The 17,778-nt window shown below is 55.1% G+C and overlaps 1 protein-coding gene across 1 annotated transcript in view; it reads left to right on the forward strand.

Annotated features, from left to right (window-relative positions):
* Positions 1-5,578: 5,578 nt before the first annotated feature.
* FAM78B (family with sequence similarity 78 member B) overlaps positions 5,579-17,778 on the forward strand; it is an 80,713-nt gene continuing 68,513 nt past the window's right edge. Inside the window, exon 1 of the mRNA XM_043567822.1 lies at positions 5,579-6,261. Coding sequence (XP_043423757.1) covers positions 5,999-6,261 — 263 coding nt within the window. The 5' untranslated portion in view covers positions 5,579-5,998. The remainder of the gene's footprint in view (positions 6,262-17,778) is intronic.

Here is a 17,778-nt window from a genome sequence, read left to right on the forward strand (position 1 = left end):
TGAGTTGTCCGCTCAGGCCAAGGCCTAGGGTCTGTTGGAAGCAGAGGGAAAGACAGCTAGAAAGGCTGCCTGAGGTGCCCTCCTGGAGCACTTCAACACCAACTGGTGACATTTGTGGTGAATCTGATGGTAACAAGAAGACGCTGAAAGTTTCTACGATAGGGAGAGTCATGAGGGTTGTTTTTCAACTTTATTTTTATTTTTAAGATTATTTATTTATTTTGAGAGAGCGAGAAAGCACCAGTGAGGGAGGGCCGGAGAGAGAGGAGGGAGCGAGAAGCCCAGTGTGGAGTCCAATGCGGGTTCAAACCCATGAACCACCAGATCATGACCTGAGCCAAAGCGGGGCACTCAACTGACTGAGCCACCCAGGCTCCCCAGAATTTGTTCCCCCTTGGTGTGTGAATAAGGAGTGGCAAAGACAGAGGAACCTTCAGGCAGAAATGGGGTAGTCAGGAAGAGACACTGGCTTGCAGGGAGAAAGGTGTCAATTCGCTGAGATGAAGAAGATGGCAGTACTTCTGAATGGAAACATCTAGTGGTCAGATGGATGTGCTGGCCTTGAATTGAGGAAATGCTGAGGCTGGAGGCACCAACTTGGGAGACATCCATGGAAAATAATACAACCAATAGCATGGGTAAATGCCCTGAGGGAGTTCAGGTAGGGTGAGGAGAGACACTTGGGGTGGCGGGGTGGTGGGGAAGCGAGAGGAGTCAGAGAAGCTGGGAGGGCAATCATGATTGCAGAATTGTGGGATTAAAAGAAGGGGAGAGAGTTAAACCCTACAGGCAAGAATTGGGAAAAGGACTCTGCACGTGACAGAGACAGGCATGAGTGCCCTTCAACAGGACAGCTGGGGAACTAGAGCATTCTTCTTCACAGTCTTTGTAGCCCAAGGTAATGTGAGGCTGGTAGGAAAGGCTTGACAGCTACCGGCCACGTGAAGCAGTTGCCATATCTTGGGGCCGAATGCCTTCTGCAAAGAGTCTATGGCCACGGTCCACTTCATGCTGAGCCTAGCGTGGCCTGGAAGAGAAATCAATTACTCTGACTTGAACTGGTGGTAGGAGGTTGCTCACAGCCAAAGAGCAGAGTCGTCTCTTTAACCCTGGACTCTTAGGGCTTGAGGATTCATTTGCCCTCTTGCCTGTCTTCAGGGCATCGAAGCTAGGTAGAAATCCACGTCCGTTTTTACCAGCTCCAGAGGCAACTCCTCAACAATATGTGGTAGTCTGTTCTACAGTTTCTGAAAACCCTTGCCAAGGTCAAATAGAAAATAGGCCCTTGTAACCCAGAGTTTCTAAAAAGCACACTTGACCACCAATAGGAAAAAAGAAAGTCAGAGATCGCCCTGCCTCTGGAAAGCCTGAGCGTGGGGTCAGCAGAGGCTAAGGGAATGGACTGCAAAGGAGGTGCAGAGGCCAGCATCCTGGGGAGTGTGCTCTGGGGCTTGAACTTGGCGAACTGAGGGTCTCTGTCATGCACGAGACCATCAAAAGCAGGACGTACAAAGGAGCATTTGTGCTGTGCCCTGAGAATAAACTCGAATGAGGTTATTCACAAGGAATGATTGTCATCAAGGTCTCGTCATTGAAGTTTTTCCCTTTCTTGGTGCCTAGGATGGAATGGATACCCCTGGAGATGGTGTACTTCTCAGAGACAAAGGGCATCACTGAACACCAAGGAGGCACGTTGGGAGGAATGAGCGGGATGGCAAAGAAGGACCGTGCAGAAAGAATTAGGGTCAAAATTTATGCTTGCTGGAGGTAGGGAGACAAAGCTCATAGGTTATGGGAAACAATGTTTTATCATCCTAAAAAGATAATTTTAAACATTCTAACATTTACTGAGCAGCTCCTGGGCGGCAGGCACAAGGCTGGGCCACCGGGCATGATGGTACATTCTCTAGAGGGGTGAAGAGCTTATTGAAGGAGATGGGTGCGAGTGATCCACCTTCCAGAACAGCGCGGAAGGTGCTAAGAGAGGCAGGGAGCTGATGCTAAAGGGGCGGGGACACTCACTGTGCCAAGGGAGAAAGAGGAACTCGGAAGAACAGCACAGAGACATTATGGTGCTTCTGAGGATTTGCCCTCGTGCTACATGGAGTGGTTGGTTGGCATTTGAAGACTGAATATTTGTGGATGAAAATATTCTCCGCTGAGTGATCCGAAAGGTCCCTGTCATGAGGCAGTTGTTAGGCCACAAACTTGAATGGCCTGGTACAAGGCCAGAGAGGACTTGCCAGCCACTTAGCTTGTGAATGGACCACGCCCAACACCTGGCACTCATGTCCTGGCACAACTTAGCCCTTCTCTTCTCCTTGACATCTGTGTAGTAATTCTATTGTGACTTTTTTTTTTTTTCCTTTGCAGAGCCAGGGAAATATGGAGTTAATATATGGAGTTAATAAGGTACAGAGCTAATGAAGTAAGGAGTTTATTTTAATGGCAAAATTTATTTAAGTCGCTTTAGAAATTATGGTCCCATATTTATAGAACCATTAAGAGTCTAAAAGGATCCCTTACATTTTTCACACGTTGCTGCTTTTTGTAGTGGAAATGATAAGTCATGGTGACATTCATGATTTTGGAGACTCGTGAAGGTCATGGATGAACTCTTTGAGAATGTCAGGGGTCCAGGTCTGTGAATAATGAGTTGTATTTTACTGGCACTCTGCTGGATATCACGAGGCCTCATTTGTAGTTTGGAAAGAAGGTATACTCTCCTTTACATGCCTTCCCTAGACTTTGGAGAAGGGTACCACTGCTCTTCCCTGTTTATGAAGGTTTAGCTTGTGCTACCAGAAGATGGTATTATCCACAAAACTGCAGCCTGACAAGTAACTCAAGCCAACAAAGATTAACTAAATTCCCCCAGTTGAGTGCTTTTCTCTTGGTCTATTTCCTGGAACCTAATAACCATGGAAACTCAAACTCTGGCCCCTTCCCCAAAATACCCTCCAAGTACCTCAAACTTAGCATGACGATATACAACCTCAGTCTGCTTTCAATTCTGTCTTCTTGGTCTGACTATTAGGATCTAATGTATTTATTGCTGAAGCCAGGAAATTCGGAGTTGGCCAGACTCTCTCTCCAACATCTAATCAGTTACCAAGTAAATCGATTTTACCTCTTAAATGACTCTCAAATGCAGCCAGGCCTCTTCTGGCCCCATGGCACGGCCCTAGCTCAGGGCCAAATCATCTGTCATCACAATACCCTGACACCCTGCCTCTAAACTGTCCTTGCCCTATCCTCCAAAAGGATAGAGTAATTTTTCTCAAAATGCAAATTTTGCACTCAGTGGCTTCCACTTAAGATCAAGATAGGGTCCTGTCAATAAGCAGTTCCTGGCCAGTGACTCAGATGCCCATGGTCTGCACATAACCCTGAAAAACGCTTTGCCTGGGAGCTGTTTATCTCCCTGAACATGCTGGGTTCTTTCATACCTCAACGCATTTTGGATTTGCCCAAGTCTTGCCCTACGCTGCCTGAAAACTCCCCCTCTCGGAGAGCTCGATCACTATCTTCAGGATCCGATTCAAATGCCACTACTCCAACAGAGCCTCCTGTACATCTCTCAGTGGCCATCCTATCTGGGCTCCCCCCGGCACAGGACACACGCCACTATTAAAAGCACGTGTCACAGTTCGCACTAACAACTTGCTAGCAGGTTTATCTTCGGTGATCCATGGGCTCCCGCTCATCTTTGAATCCTAGCACTTAGCACAATGCTTGGCTCCTGCCAGGAAGTCCGTCAGTGTTTCCTGAATGAAAGGACCAGTGGTTGAGATCCGTAGCTACGTGGGAAAATGACAGAAGCACGTCACCAAAGGGCAAAAACCGCTCTTTTGGTAACCATCAAGTGAATCAAGGCGCCAGAAAAGTTAAAACAAGGATGAAGAATGCTTTTGGATCTCAACTGACTTTTACTCATCACATCTGTCCTAGCTAATAAAGACCATCATCCCAGGTGAGTGTTTCACACTTGGGCACCGGATCCTGCCAATGTTCAATGGTCACAGAAGAACTAGGTAAAGGGAAGCTATTGGCTTTTAAATGTAAAAAAAAAAAGATGCCCCGTAAGAGCAACAGCATTTGCTAACTATTGTTTTCCGTTTGGCACACGAGACCACAATGTCAGATGCACGACTTGGGTCCGACTGCACACGGTGTCCAATATCCGTGGCGGGGGTTTCCACAGGACAATTAGGGTGAGGCTGTTCTTTGTTTACGTCTTCATTCATTCACAGACAACAGTCAGGTCAGCCCGTTCGTGCTGGGCTCTGGAGAAGCAAAGACAAGAACGGGCCCCTGAGATTCCAGGCTTTCCATCAGGTGGATGGCTTAGTACACACCGGTGTCCCGGGCTTGTATCATTAAGCAGTTACTATTTAAATCCAGCCTGGTTCCAAAACCGTTCCCAAGTTCCCCTCCTACTTAGCAGGTCACAGGTTACCTTGGGTAACCTCGGGAAGGCCGCTAAGCACTCTAATCCAGCTAGATGGTCGTGCTAGGCACAACCTGTCTCTAGGATGCAGCTACATTCAAAACGCGGTGTTTAGTTAGGGTAAGCCCACCACTGCTCTAATTCCCCAGTGTGTGGGATTTTGTTGAAAGAGCATTTTCTAGGAAGGAAAAGATTTGGACGAAGGCAGGCGATGAGTAAAAAGCTCAGCTCGCGCTACAACCGAAAACTCCTGGCATTTTGGTGACGTGCTGTTGGGGCACGGAAGGTTTCTCTGGGCGCCCTCCCTACACAGGGTGGTGGAAAGAAAAGCTTCCAGAGCAAACCCAGTCGGGCAAAGCCGTAGTAAATCCACCGCCTTTCGAGCCACTCCGGGAGGCCTCCTCAAGGTAGGGTCCTCGGGGAGCTCCAGCCCAACTCCGATCTAACAGACCGCGTTACAAATACCCCACCAGCCCGGGATACAGCTGCTCCCCTGCCCCTCGGCTGCCCCAGACCGTCACCGCCGGATTCCCAGCAGGCTCGGGAGCGCGGCGCCCTCCTCGGCCCCACCCGGGCCCGGCCCGACCCCCAGCCCCCACGCCCACCCGCGCGCCACCTCCCGCAGCCCCGCCCCGCGCCGGCCCCACGTGCAGGGCCCCACCCCGGCGCCCGCGGCCCTTTAAACACCCCCCACCCTACACATCACCGCCGCCCCCCCGCCCCCCCCGCCACCCGGACGGCAGCCGGAGAGGGACAAAACTCATGGCGTACAGCCAGTCTCCTCCGCGGATCACGTCCCGGGCCGCCCCGCGCGAGGCGCCCTCCACCCGCGGTCGCAGCCCCCTGGCGCCCCCCAGCCCCCAGCGGCCGGGCAGGGGAGTGCGGGGCGGGGCCGGCGGCCGCGCGGGTCTCCGCTGCCGCCGCCGCCGCCGCCGCCGCCTCCGCCTGCCGCTCGGGCCGCCCGCTCGCCCGCCGCTGGGTGCGCTGCACGCGGGGGGCAGCCGCGGTGCAGAGGTTCATGCAGCGGCGGCGGCGGCGGCGGCTGCTGCTGCTGCTGCTGCTGCTGCCGCCGCGGAGGCAGACAGACCGGGCGCTGCCGCCGCCGCCGCCGCCGCCGCCGCCGCCGCCGCCCTCCCCCGGCTCCATGCCGCCGCCGCCGCCGCCGCCTCCTCCTCCTCTCCGGCGAGGGGCGGGGGGCTCCGGCCCCGGGTGGGCACCGCTCGGCGCAGCGCCGCTCCCCCCCCTGCCCTCGGCGGGGGCGCCCGCCGCCTCCTAGGAGCGCACGCTCCGCGCGCCCTGCCGGAGAGAGGGGGCGGGCGTGGGCGGGGGCCGGCGGGCGGGCGTCGGGGCGGCGGGGACCCCGCGCGGCGGCCGGAGGAGGGGGCTTCCCCGGAGGATGCCCGGCGGCGGCTCCCCGCTCCCAGGCGCGAGCTGAGCCGGACCGGGAGCGGGCGGCGCGTCGCCATGCCGGCGTGACGGGCGCCCCCGGCTGCCCGCGCGGGCCCCCGCGCTGCCCCACGCCGCGCCGCGCCGGCGCCGGGCGGCAGGATGGGCTGTATCCAAAGCATCACCTGCAAGGCGCGGATCCGGCGCGAGAACATCGTGGTGTACGATGTGTGCGCCACCATCGACCAGTGCCCCACGCGCATCGAGGAGACCTCGCCCATCGTCCTGCGCTACAAGACCCCCTACTTCAAAGCCTCGGCCCGCGTGGTCATGCCCCCCATCCCCCGCCACGAGACCTGGGTGGTGGGCTGGATCCAGGCGTGCAACCAGATGGAGTTCTTCAACACCTACAGCGACCTGGGCATGTAAGCGACCGGCGGCGCGGTGCCGGAGCCGGGTCCCTGGCCCCGTCTCTCCTCCCCACCCCGACCCTCCCGCTCAGCTCCTTCTTAGCGCTCTCCCCATCCTCTTTCTAAACCTTCCTCCCGCCTCCTCTTCCACCTCCCTCCTCCCTGCGCTTTTGTTTCAGTGACAGGGCGGGTGTAGGGAGGCTCCTCGCGAAGGCATTTTCTGGTGGTTTGCTTCTGACTCTCCGTGAACGCGAGGAGGACGGTGCGGGGCGGCGAGAACACGACGAGGAGGGTTCGAGAGACGGGCGTCGGGGTGGCTGGCGAGTGCCCTGGGAGTTTCGGGGCGCCGTCTGGGCTTGGTGGGCGCTTCCCGGGAAGAGTTTGGGGGGACCTGTGGAGAGAGGAGCGGAGTGGAGTGCCGGGGGCGCACGGGCTGTGCCGCGCGTCCTTTGGAAAAGCCCGAGCGGGCTTGGAGGAGAAGGTCCCGGGCGTCCGAGCGGGACTCGCTGGTTCTGCCCTTGGTTCCCTCGACCGTTGGCTTTGAAACCTTGCGCCCCAGGCCGGGGAGCCTGCCGGCGTTAACATTCGGAGCCTCAGACCCGGCCGAGCCGCCTCTCCTGCTCGGCGCCCTCTGGACGAGGTGTGCGGCGGTGAGGAGCACCTTGTGCGAGCAGCCTGGGGCTGGCGTGGCGCGGTGTTTTCCTTGTGCTCCTGCGAAGCGCAGGTCCCTTGGCTGTCCAGGGTCCTTACTTACTCCACTCACTAACTGCGGCGCTGGAAGGGATTCCCCGGCGCCCACCGGCGAATCCTGCCGGCGAGCTGGGAGCTCTCCAACTTCCTTCAGCAGCGCCGCTCGGTGCGCGCGGGGCTGGGCGGCTGCGGGGAGACCCAGCGCCGCGGCGACGCCGCGGCCGCGGCCAGGAGCCCACAGCCTGCCCCAGCAGCGCAGGCTGCGGGCCCTCGCGTCCAAGACTTTTTAGTTACTCGGTTTTCTCAACCTCCCTGCCAGCTCCCTTGCAGGAGCAGAGTCTGAGCAGTGGGCGGCTGCAGCGGCTAACGGTTTGGGGGCCTGCCTTCTACCTGTGTTGCGGTGTTGGTCCAGAGCACCCTACCTGCAGGCTGTGGAGAAACCCTTTCCTGGAAATTCGGCCTCGTGCCATTTATCACCCGAAGACTCTAGAACTTCCAGGGTCCATCTCCTGAATGTTGATATGGGGCGAGCGTGTTTCTATTTCGAAAGGTCAAACTATCCTTTCAGTGGCAGTTGGCAGGCTTTTTCTTGCATTCCGAGAGCATGTAAATTAACACTAGTCGTGGGTGCTAAAAGAAATTTTGACAGGTCGTTTTGTTCCCCTCACCTTCGCCTCAAAGAGTTTGAACTTTTTCCTTTAAGCACGGGATCTCATTGCTGGAGAGAGCTCATTCCTAGTGATGATGGGTGAGAGCCTAGTTTCTTCCTGTAATGCCTCTGCTCAGTGTGTGTTCTTATCTTTCTGGAAGACAGCTGGATGTAAGAAATGGGGGTGGGGGCCATATTATTTTAGGTGGATCGTGCCGTTTAAAACCAGACACAGCCTCAAAAGGATGATTATATCTGAACACACGGGTCTCTTAAAGTGGCTTTTGTAGAAACTGTTGCCAGCAAAGTCAGACAGAGCAAGCCCCAGACCAAGCAGAGGCTTTCCCTTTTGTCTCCCTGGCCCAGCTCTGATGGCAGTGTGCTCCTTGGCGGGGGTCGGGGCAGGGGGCAGTCATTGCAGTCTGGGGCCTCTGTAGAGGAGGCTGGGAGGGACTGAACAGAAACAGCCTCACTTTTCCCCAGACCACACAGCCAAACCTCTCTGTTGCTCATATCTCTCGTGAATCAGTATATCAAAAGCCAACAAACAAATAATTTCTTTCCATAAAAGAAAATATATTCTGCCTCAGGAAGAGCCAAGTTGAGCTATAAACAGACATAGTAGTTGAACTTCCTTGGATCAGTGGGAGGGTGTGCCCACCACGGAACCAACTGTGATGGAGATGAGCTGGGGTTGGGTCTGAGGGACACATATTCCCCGACCTTACCTGACCGAATTCTTGCCTTTGGGGCTTGGGGAAAAGTTTTGCTTTTAAACTGCCACTATCAGTATTTTAAGATTCTTGTGGTCATCTTGCTGCAGGGGAGCAGGAGTGTCCCCAAGAAATCATGAAGCCTGTTATTGTAGATCTGTGCCCAGAGTCTACCTGTCTTCGTGGTCGCAGCAATTGCTGTGTATTTAAGGATACTTTGGAGCCCAGATTTGATTGAATTGATCTCCACAAAATGTTTATGACCTGAAAACTTAGCCAGTGCAGACTTTTTAATGGGACCTCACGTTGCATGAATGTCATCACAGCCTATTAGTTACCTGCTTTAGCCAGTGTCTTGAGTTGGGGGCGGGGGGGAGTGGAGAACACCGCAGGCTGAATTTTCACCCTGTGCAATGCTGTTGTTCCATGAAGCATGATATGATCAGAGGGTTTAGCTTAGAAAGCTGCCTTTTCGGCATTATAAAAGGGACTGCCAGAGGAAATCCACAATTGAAAATGGCAAGAAACTTCTAGTGACAGGCTTAAAAAGCAAACATGGGCTTTTGTGGTTTAGGGTTTCAACATTTCCAGGAAGGAGTCGGTTTCTGAAGGAGCATTTGAAATCGTTGATGATACTGATGGCCAGAGCATCGTTTGAACTTGAACTCATGTAACTTGGAACGTCCTCCCAGGACCACACAGAACCCAGGCTGGGGAATACTTATGTCCCCTATTTATGTCTCCTGGGCCCTGGTGAATGCTGCCGATGCAGCCCTGGGGAGACAGCTGCAAGCCTTCCTCTTTTGGGGATGAAAGGCCTCTGGCTTTTCTCAATCGTCCCATCAGTAAACAAATATTTACCAAGCGCCTCCCAGGTAAGGGCGCCAGCAAAGAAAGCAGAGGACCAGCAGGCAACTTCACTGTTCCTCAGTAGGAGGGAGTGTTCCCCAGGGTGTCGGAGAAATGCTGGAGACGGGGTTGGGAAAGCAGGCAGCGTGTTCTGGAGGCAGCGTGTTCTGGAGCTGGATGTGAGGAATGGATCAGGCTCACCTGGGGGGGTGGGGGGGCTAATTCTTAAGGGGGACGAACAGCAAATACATGGAGTCAGGAAAAAAGAAGTTGTTCTAAGGGGACATAAGTAGGCTGGGGGAAGGGGAGCTGTCAGGTAGGAGAGCAGTGGGAGACGAGGTCCGAAAGCAGGCTGGGGTCTGTCCGGGAAGGCCTAGAACAGCGTGACCCGGAAGAGAAGGTTGAGGTCAGGTCATAGGAGCCAAGACAGAGTGTCGGGAGGCTCTTCCCACCTCCTTCAGACCATGTGGGAGCTTTTCGAGAGGGACACAAAAATCTTTGTGATGGAACAGCTTTGAATGCTAGAGCGCGACACCCAAGAGGTTTCCTGAGTGAGGTTTGAACAAAGAATGGGGTTCATGTGTCAAGGACGGACGAGGTGAAGCCGGAGCGCGGGGCGAGAGCCAGCAGCAGCCCTCCCCACTCTCTCGGAGCCCCATGGGAGGCATCTTCCGAGCTGTAAGGGAGCTCTGGTCAGCCCGGGTGAAACTTTTTTAGGAGATCGTAGCTCACTCCTGCCTGTCTCTCTAGTCTACTCTTTCTTCAGAGCCAACGTTAATGAGAATCTGACTCCACTAACCCACCTTGGTCGTCTGTTCATTTCGACCCAAGCTGGTTTCTATCCATCGCAGAATCGTTCTTGCTCAGTTTGTGACATCCGTGTGACCAATCCAGGAGACATCGTTGAGAAACACTTGCTTTTTCAGCAATGACAGCTTCCTCCATCTTGAATCACCCCCATCTTTTAGCTTTATGCCATTTTTCTAGCTGTTTCTCTGTCTTACCTCAAAGTACCGTTCATCAGGACGTTACTCATCTGATCCTCTCCCTGGTAATTTTATCCATCCCAACGGCAGCCTCTGTGTGATATGCAGTCACCTGTGGTACAGGTGTGTGTGTCTATGTAGTTTCCACTCGGCCGTCTCAAAGACATCTCAAATTGAATGGCTCCAAACTGGAACTCTTTTTTTTTTTTTAATGTTTATTTCTTTTGAGAGAGGGAGACAGAGAATCTCAAGCAGGCTCCACACTCAGCACAGAGCCCAACGTGGGTCTCGGTCCCACAATGGCGAGATCACGACCTGAGCCAGTGTCTAGAGTTGGGCGCTCAACCAGCTAAGCCACCCAGGCACCCCCAAACCAGGCCTCTTGATTGCCACTATAGCTCCCTCCTCCCCAAATCTGCACCTCCACAGTCTTTCCCCCATCATGGTAAAGACCAGCCCCTGAGCTGCTCAGGCTGAAACATCTGTGTGTCACCCTAGATATCCTCCCACATGTCCAGTCTATCATCAAACCCTGCTGGCCCCATCTCCGAGATAGCTCTGTAATCCGGCCACCTATCTGCATCCACGCATACCCTCATAGGACAGGTCGCTGTCAACGATCATCTGCCCCAACAGAGGATTTCTAGACAAACTTGCCACCTCCATTCTTGCCCCCACCCCCCACCTCCAGTCTCTTCCCCACCCAGGAGCCAAGTGATACTTTTGAAACGTAAGTGTTACCGCTTTCCTGCTTAAACTTTTTTACTGATAAATTCATTGCAGTCAGAATACAGTTTGAATTTGTATCCAAATTCAAGGGACAGCCTCTTCCCTGGTCTCTGAATGCCTGTCCTCAAGCCGCGTTGGCCTGTTTCCATTTCTTCAAAAAACCCAGCTTCACCCCAATTCAGAACTTTGCCTGTGCCGCTCTGTGTCTGACGTCCTCTGCTTGCTCACCCTTCTCTAGAAGATTCCTACTTCTCAGTCACGTCTAAGCTGGTACCTCCTCAGAAGCCACTCTGATTTCACAGTTTAAATTCAGGTTCTTCTGGTCTCTTTGAGACACTATTCTTTTACTTGTTACAGTTAGCGAGAATGTAATTGTATACTTATCTAACACCTGACCCTTCTGCCCCATGAAAGCAGATACTGTATCCATTCTCTTCCGGTGAAGAGTGCACAGCTCCTAGCAGATACTCCATAAACATTTGAAAAAAATAAATGAGCCATTTTTTTCTGACCTCAGTGAGGCTATGTCACCTTCAACAAATCCTGTCTCTCTTCAAAGTCAGCTGTTCATAGTAAACCCAAGGCTAACCCTACCAAGCTCTTGAACTCTAGACATACGCACCGTCACTTAGCACGGACACGGTTTAATGCCACTTTGCTTTTGTGTCATTTCGTCCTGCCTTTGCCCCAGCAGATCCACTGCGTCTCAGAGCAGGGCTTCTGTCTGTCGCTTCCTCTGTCTCTGTGCAGTAATCTGTGCACCACGAGTCACGCTCAGCAAACGCGGAAGCCTCGCTTTCCTGTCACCTGTGATAAAGTGGCATCCAGGGCCTGCCCGAGGAGAGGTAACATAGAGACCTTGTCATAGCATGTCACCTGCATCGCTGACTCGTGGCCTGACTCTCAGGACCTGGGTGCTTTAGCATTTAGCGTCATTTCCCCCAAAGCTAGCACGCCCCTTCTTGTTCACAGCTGCGTGCTGCCTGCGTGTGCAGTATGGCTTTGTGGGTGGCTCTCACTGGTCGTAGAGGTGCCTCCTTTGGGCATCTGATAAGTCCCCAGGCCATTGCACCAACAACCATCCCCCATTCCTGTTTCATCACTGGATGGGGGTTGGGGGGGCATGATCTGGAAGTAGCTGGAGCTTCTCCCCACCGGAAATGTTGGGGACTCCCAGTCTAGAGCATCAGATGGGAAACAGGATGCACTTCCCTTCTTAGAGTCCTGAGTGCCCTTAGAGGGGGCGGTGGCCTAACCCTTTGCCTCTAATCTTCCCCATCTGGGAGAAAGGGAGCTGCAGCAGATTAGCAGGCCTTATCAGGAAGCACTAAGCTCACTGGAGATAAAGCACAACCCCGGGGCTGGAGGGAGTGGGAGGAACCAGAGGAGATTTCAGGAAGAGGGTTCGAAAGGGAGTTAAAAACGTGGCTGGTGGAACCCAGGATGCTAAAATACAACCGGGCACTGGGTGGACGGGACGGCAGGGTGTCAGTGACCTTGCACGGGGCAGCAGAGGCAGATGCTGTCTTTGGGGCCCGGTCTGCAGACGCTTCATGTTCCAGGTTAAGAGAGAAGGGGCGTCTGGGTGGCTCAGTCGGTGAAGCACCCGTCTCTTGGTTTCAGCTCAGGTCATGATCTCACAGTTCGTGAGTTCGAGCCCCACATTGGGGTCCTCTCTACCCCTCCCGCACTCACTCACTCTCTCTCTCTCTCAAAATAAATAAGTAAACTTTAAAAAAGAGAGAGAGAGAAAGAAAGAGAGAAGGCTGGCCGCTGCTGCGGCCTAGGGCCTCGCTTCTCCCCCAGCGCTCCTTGAGGAGAGGCACAGTGTTGCCAAAGGCCCCAAGTAGGTGATTCTGTAGCTCCCTTCTTGTTCAGCCACTTGGGTCACAGATAACAGAGGGCTGCCCTTTCTGATGTGTTCACGCTGAACAGGTCGCAGGAAGTGGCCGCGATTCATAAATGGCTATCATGAGAAAAGAAATGATGTCAAGTTCGCCGTAACAGAGCATTCTGGTGAGCACTCCCAGAGAGGCAGGGCCCGTGGAGGGCCGGGGTCCCTGGCAGGGGTCAGGGCCTGCACGGCAACCACAGAGAAGTGCCCACACCGACAGTCCTGCACAAGCTGCCCGTCTTTCTCGCCGGCCCTCCCCTGTCACTGAGGCGCCCTGGAGGTTTTGCCGAGGGTTGTAGACGGAGGGGCCGGTGTGTTGAGGTGGGAGAACCATTCCCATCAGGGAAAGCCTCCTGAGTCTGGGAGATGCTGCTACCGAAGGGCCACGGGGGGGAGGGCCACAAGGGGAGGGCCACGAAGGCAGGGGACAAGATGACACGGAAGGTCTCTGCGCCGAGTGCTTTCCACACACGGCCTCCGGGAATCTCAGCAGCCAGGGGGGTGCTTCTGTGGCCGGGAGGGTCAGTAGCGGGCCCAGGGCCTCAGGGGCAAGCGGCCCTGCCAGGAGGCCTGGCTGGGGCTGCCATCAGCCCATCACTGTGTCTGGTCCACGGCCTTAACTCCTAGGAAGGAGGCGCTCTGAACTCGCTCTGTGGAATATTGCTGTCCCCCGACGGTTCGCTGGTCCTTTCCGAAGCGGACCTAGTTGTAGTGTCTGCTCAGATCTGTCTTATTTCCTCACTCCTCGGGAAACGGAGAAAGTTGCCCTGAGGTCACGGATGTGGGTGCCTCAGAGCTCCCGCTGAGGGCAGACGTTAGCAGGATCTTTGGGGCGAGGGGTGCAGAGAAGGCAGGGAACCAGCTCTGTCCTCGCCCAGTATCTCGTTCCCTGGGAACAAGGGGACGCCTCCTTGCCTCACAGGGACCCCACGCCGGCCAGTCTGGGCTGCAGGTTTTAGGCCCGTGGCTCCTCCAGGAGCTTCCTTGAGGGTCCCGTGTCAGCCCTCATGGGCAGCATGACAGTCACCCAGACCCCTCAGTTAGCTGGACTTCAGAGTCTGTTTGTCCCTCAGCCCTCAGACTCTCCAGACAGTTGCTGTCTGGGTGGACGATCAAGAACCGAAGGCAGATCACTTGTGGTGGTGGAAGGACCCTGGGCTTGTGCGTCGGCTCAGCGGACATACTCCTTGAACTGTCACTCCTTTCCCAGCCCATGCTGTTCCAGCTCAGGAAGGAGCTGTGGACTTTCCAGCCCCGGGTGGGCAGATGAGGACCGATACCTGAAGTGATTTGCACCCAGATGACGGCTGATGTGTCCGCTGTCGTTCATGTACTTGGTTCTTTCCATACAGACAGATCCTGTCTCTATACAGAGGAGACTTCACACAGGCACCCTGACAATGATCACAGACACGTTGAGGACAACCGTTATTCCCATTCTAGATGAGTAAGCAGAGGCCCGAAGAAAGAGACTACGAAGTGTGCTCAAGGTCACCCTGGCAGGCACTGGTTGGGTCAGGCCTGGTGCCCAGGCCTCCCAACTCCTGCCCTAGAGCCTTTGTGTGCCAAGTGCACAGTCAGCCAGCCCTGGACAGGAGCCGGGGACAAGAGAGGTCATCCTGAGAGCCGCGCACACTGAGCACCCCTGGGTCAGTCAGCATTTGTGGCCTGTGAAGACCAGAGAGGGGCAGAGAGGAACATCGAAATGCATTCAGCAAAAGCAAAGAGAAATTTTCGGGCTGTCAGATTAAACTGGAATAAATAAGACCTTGGCGTCTGATGGCACCCCAGCGGGGTCTCTGTGACAGGCCTGCCTCAGAAAGCCTCCGGCTGGCCTCCTCTCTTGGGGCCTGACCTTTCCAAGCTGGCTTTGGGCCCGCATCAGGCCCGGGCGCTCCGAGGCTGTCAGAGGTCTGGCTAATGGGAAGCGATAAACCGGTCAGCATCCTCGCTCAGCAGGCCCTGCGGCATCTTGAAGAGGCAGGCGGGCTGAGGAGATCGGGGCTTCTGGGCATGAGGGGTGGCCTCGACAGGCTTTGGCAAATTGGAAACGGCCAGAAACGGGCCAATGAGATGTTGCTTTGCTCTAGAAATGGGAGTAGGGGGCCGGCGTCAGGGGCTGGGGTATGTGGGGACTGAAAGGCATGAAGGGGACTTAGATGGGCTGGTTGTGGGCGAGCAGGGTGCCACCCTCTTGTCCTCCTACTGAGAGCCCCCCGCTGAGCCTCCAACCCCAGGGGGTGGCCTCCACCTACGGCTGACTCAATCCAAGACCAAAGTTTTCTTTTTTTCCAGTGACTCAAATAATGGAGAATCTGTTTCAAACCTTCCTGAATAAGCTTCCCAATTTTTAAGAAAGATAAGAAATTTGTGGGGCGCCTAGATGGCTCAGTCAGTCAAGCGTCCGACCTCGGCTCAGGTCACGACCTCGCGGTTCGTGGGTTCGAGCCCTGCGTCGGGCTCTGTGCTGACAGCTCGGAGCCTGGAGCCTGCTTCGGATTCTGTGTCTCCTCCTCTCTCTGCCCCTCCCCTGCTCACGCTCTGCCTCTAAATAAATAAACGGACAAACATTAAAAATAAATTTGTGCCATAAAACTAAACCCACACTCCCAAGATTTCTTCGTGGCCTTTGATGCTGGGGAGGCTGTCTTATGCTGGGCCACACGTGCACTTCAAGGAAGGGGTGGGTATTGGCCTATTCTGTTGTCTGTCTGCCCTTGAGGCCATAAGCAGCTTACTCAATGATAGTGAGCCATTTGTTGAACATGCGTCTAGTGCTAAATGCCTCGTGTGCCCGTCTGCGAAGCAGGGCCGTTCCTTTCCCCATAGTAGAGGTGAAGAAACTGAGGCCCGAAGGGGTTGAGTAACTCGCCTGCCACTGCCCAGCTAATCAGAGACAGAGCCAGGATTGGAAGCCAGATTTCCAGAGACTCTGTGATGTTACAAGCCTCATTAAGGGTTGAGTGAATGAATGAACAAACGAGGAAATACAGGGTGTTCAGGAGATGGCCTGAGTGCTTGCTTTTGTCCTTACTGAGCAGACCCGGGGAACAAAGGGTTTAATCAAATTGGAAATCACCGGCCTCGTCGCCTCCCAGCTGGTTTGCTCAGCTGGTCGTGACATGACGTTAATGAGACCGGGGTCTTGGGGTCGGACCCAGGGGACCCTCTTGGCACCCGAGTCAGTGTTCTTTACCCTTCCGGCTACCAGTCACAGCAGAATCTGAAGAGAAACACCCAGAAAAAGGCAGGTAGTGGGTCAGCAGAATCATCTGTGAGTCACGGAGTGTTAGGGCAGCATGGGAGCTCATCTTGCCCACCTGCTCATCTTACAGACAGGGACACCAAAGCCCAGAGAGGGGCTGTGACACAGCCAGTGAGTGGCACCACCAGGCCTCAGACCCACGTCCTTCCAACTCCCCGCAGCCCTAGTCTGTAAAGTAGTAATTGGGTCACCACGTCTGATTTTTTCATCCCTGCCCCCACCACCCTGCACGCCGTTTGCTGAAGGTCCAGGTTTCTGGACAGAGATGGCCACCCGCCCAAGAGAGGAAGCCACACAGAGGACAGGAAGAACCCGGCCCTCGGCAGCACAGGGGGGAGCTCGGATCAGCCCAAGGGATGTCTACACAGCTGCCAGGAACAGAGAGACCAGCCTATTCCCAGTGTCCACAGACAGTGATTAGCAAGCAAGAAAGGAGAGGGTCTCCCCAGAGAGGCGCATCACAGATGGCAGGAAATGGGAGGGTTTGGCAGCCCATGGCGGGGGGGGGGGGGGGGGGGGGGGGGGGAGGGATGTATGGAGAAATTGGGATTCTGCCTGGGTGCCCAGCAGCCCAGAATCCCTCTCCCCCACCTCGTACTCCCCTCCCACCCAGGTGCTGATGCTGTACGTGGGCCCCCTGGCTCGCTGCCCACACACAGGCAGGGTGGCTTCAGGGCCCCTGGCAGCTCCAGAAGAGACAAGATCCAAGTGGTGTCAAAGATGACAGATTGTGAGGGGCCGGGGGCCCTCCCCTGATAGCAGGGCTCAGCTGGGAGGCCCCCGTGGAGCAGAACAGATGGGGAGAGTCTGAGAGGGATATCCTAGCAGCCTGGAGACTCTGTTTCTGTTGTGGCTTTTAGTTGGGTTTCTCTCCATTTTTGGGGGGGGGGAGGGGGGTCTTATTTTTTGTTAACTTGAGGCACTTTAGCAGGGGGCATGATCGAAGTGGGCTGTCTGCTCAGTGTAAAGAAGGGGGGGGGACGGGAACAGAAACGAGCCGGTCAGGGCCAACGCACCGTTTGCCCATTGTGGGATTTAAGGAGGGTCTAGAGGAAGGACTGCAGAGGGGGCCATGTGTGCCTCTCAGCAGCCTGTCACTTCTGCCCGTCTGCTGACTCCAAAACTGTGTCTTTGTACCACTCCAGGCTGCCCGTCAGTCGTGATGACTAGAAAGAGCAATGTCACGTGGTCTGTCCCCCTCTTACACGGTCCTGTTCCAGCCTGGGCCTCCCTCTCAAAACTTGGCACTAGAACCTACCTCTGGACCTCCCTGGAGGAGGACACCCCTTCAGATCTCCTGGCCTAGTTGGGCCCCTCGGCAGTGTCCCCTTGGCCTGCGGGGCCTTTTCTTTTTTATAAATTTTTTTTTCAACGTTTTTATTTTATTTTTGGGACAGAGAGAGACAGAGCATGAACGGGGGAGGGGCAGAGAGAGAGGGAGACACAGAATCGGAAACAGGCTCCGGGCTCCGAGCCATCAGCCCAGAGCCCGACGCGGGGCTCGAACTCACGGACCGCGAGATCGTGACCTGGCTGAAGTCGGACGCTTTAACCGACTGTGCCACCCAGGCGCCTCTGCGCGGGGCCTTTTCAAGTCCCTGTCCATCACGTGCAGCATCTCTTGAGTCCGTGTCGACATTTCCCTGCCTGGTTTCTGGCCCTCTGCTTTATCTCGGGTCAGTCTCTCTTACTCTGCCAAGCTGCTGGGCCTTAGCCAGATGCCTGCCCCAGCCCCGTGTCCTCCTGGGTCCTCCCTG

The sequence above is a fragment of the Prionailurus bengalensis genome, chromosome E4 (genome assembly GCF_016509475.1).
Source record: "Prionailurus bengalensis isolate Pbe53 chromosome E4, Fcat_Pben_1.1_paternal_pri, whole genome shotgun sequence".
In the NCBI taxonomy this organism is placed as follows: Eukaryota; Metazoa; Chordata; class Mammalia; order Carnivora; family Felidae; genus Prionailurus; species Prionailurus bengalensis.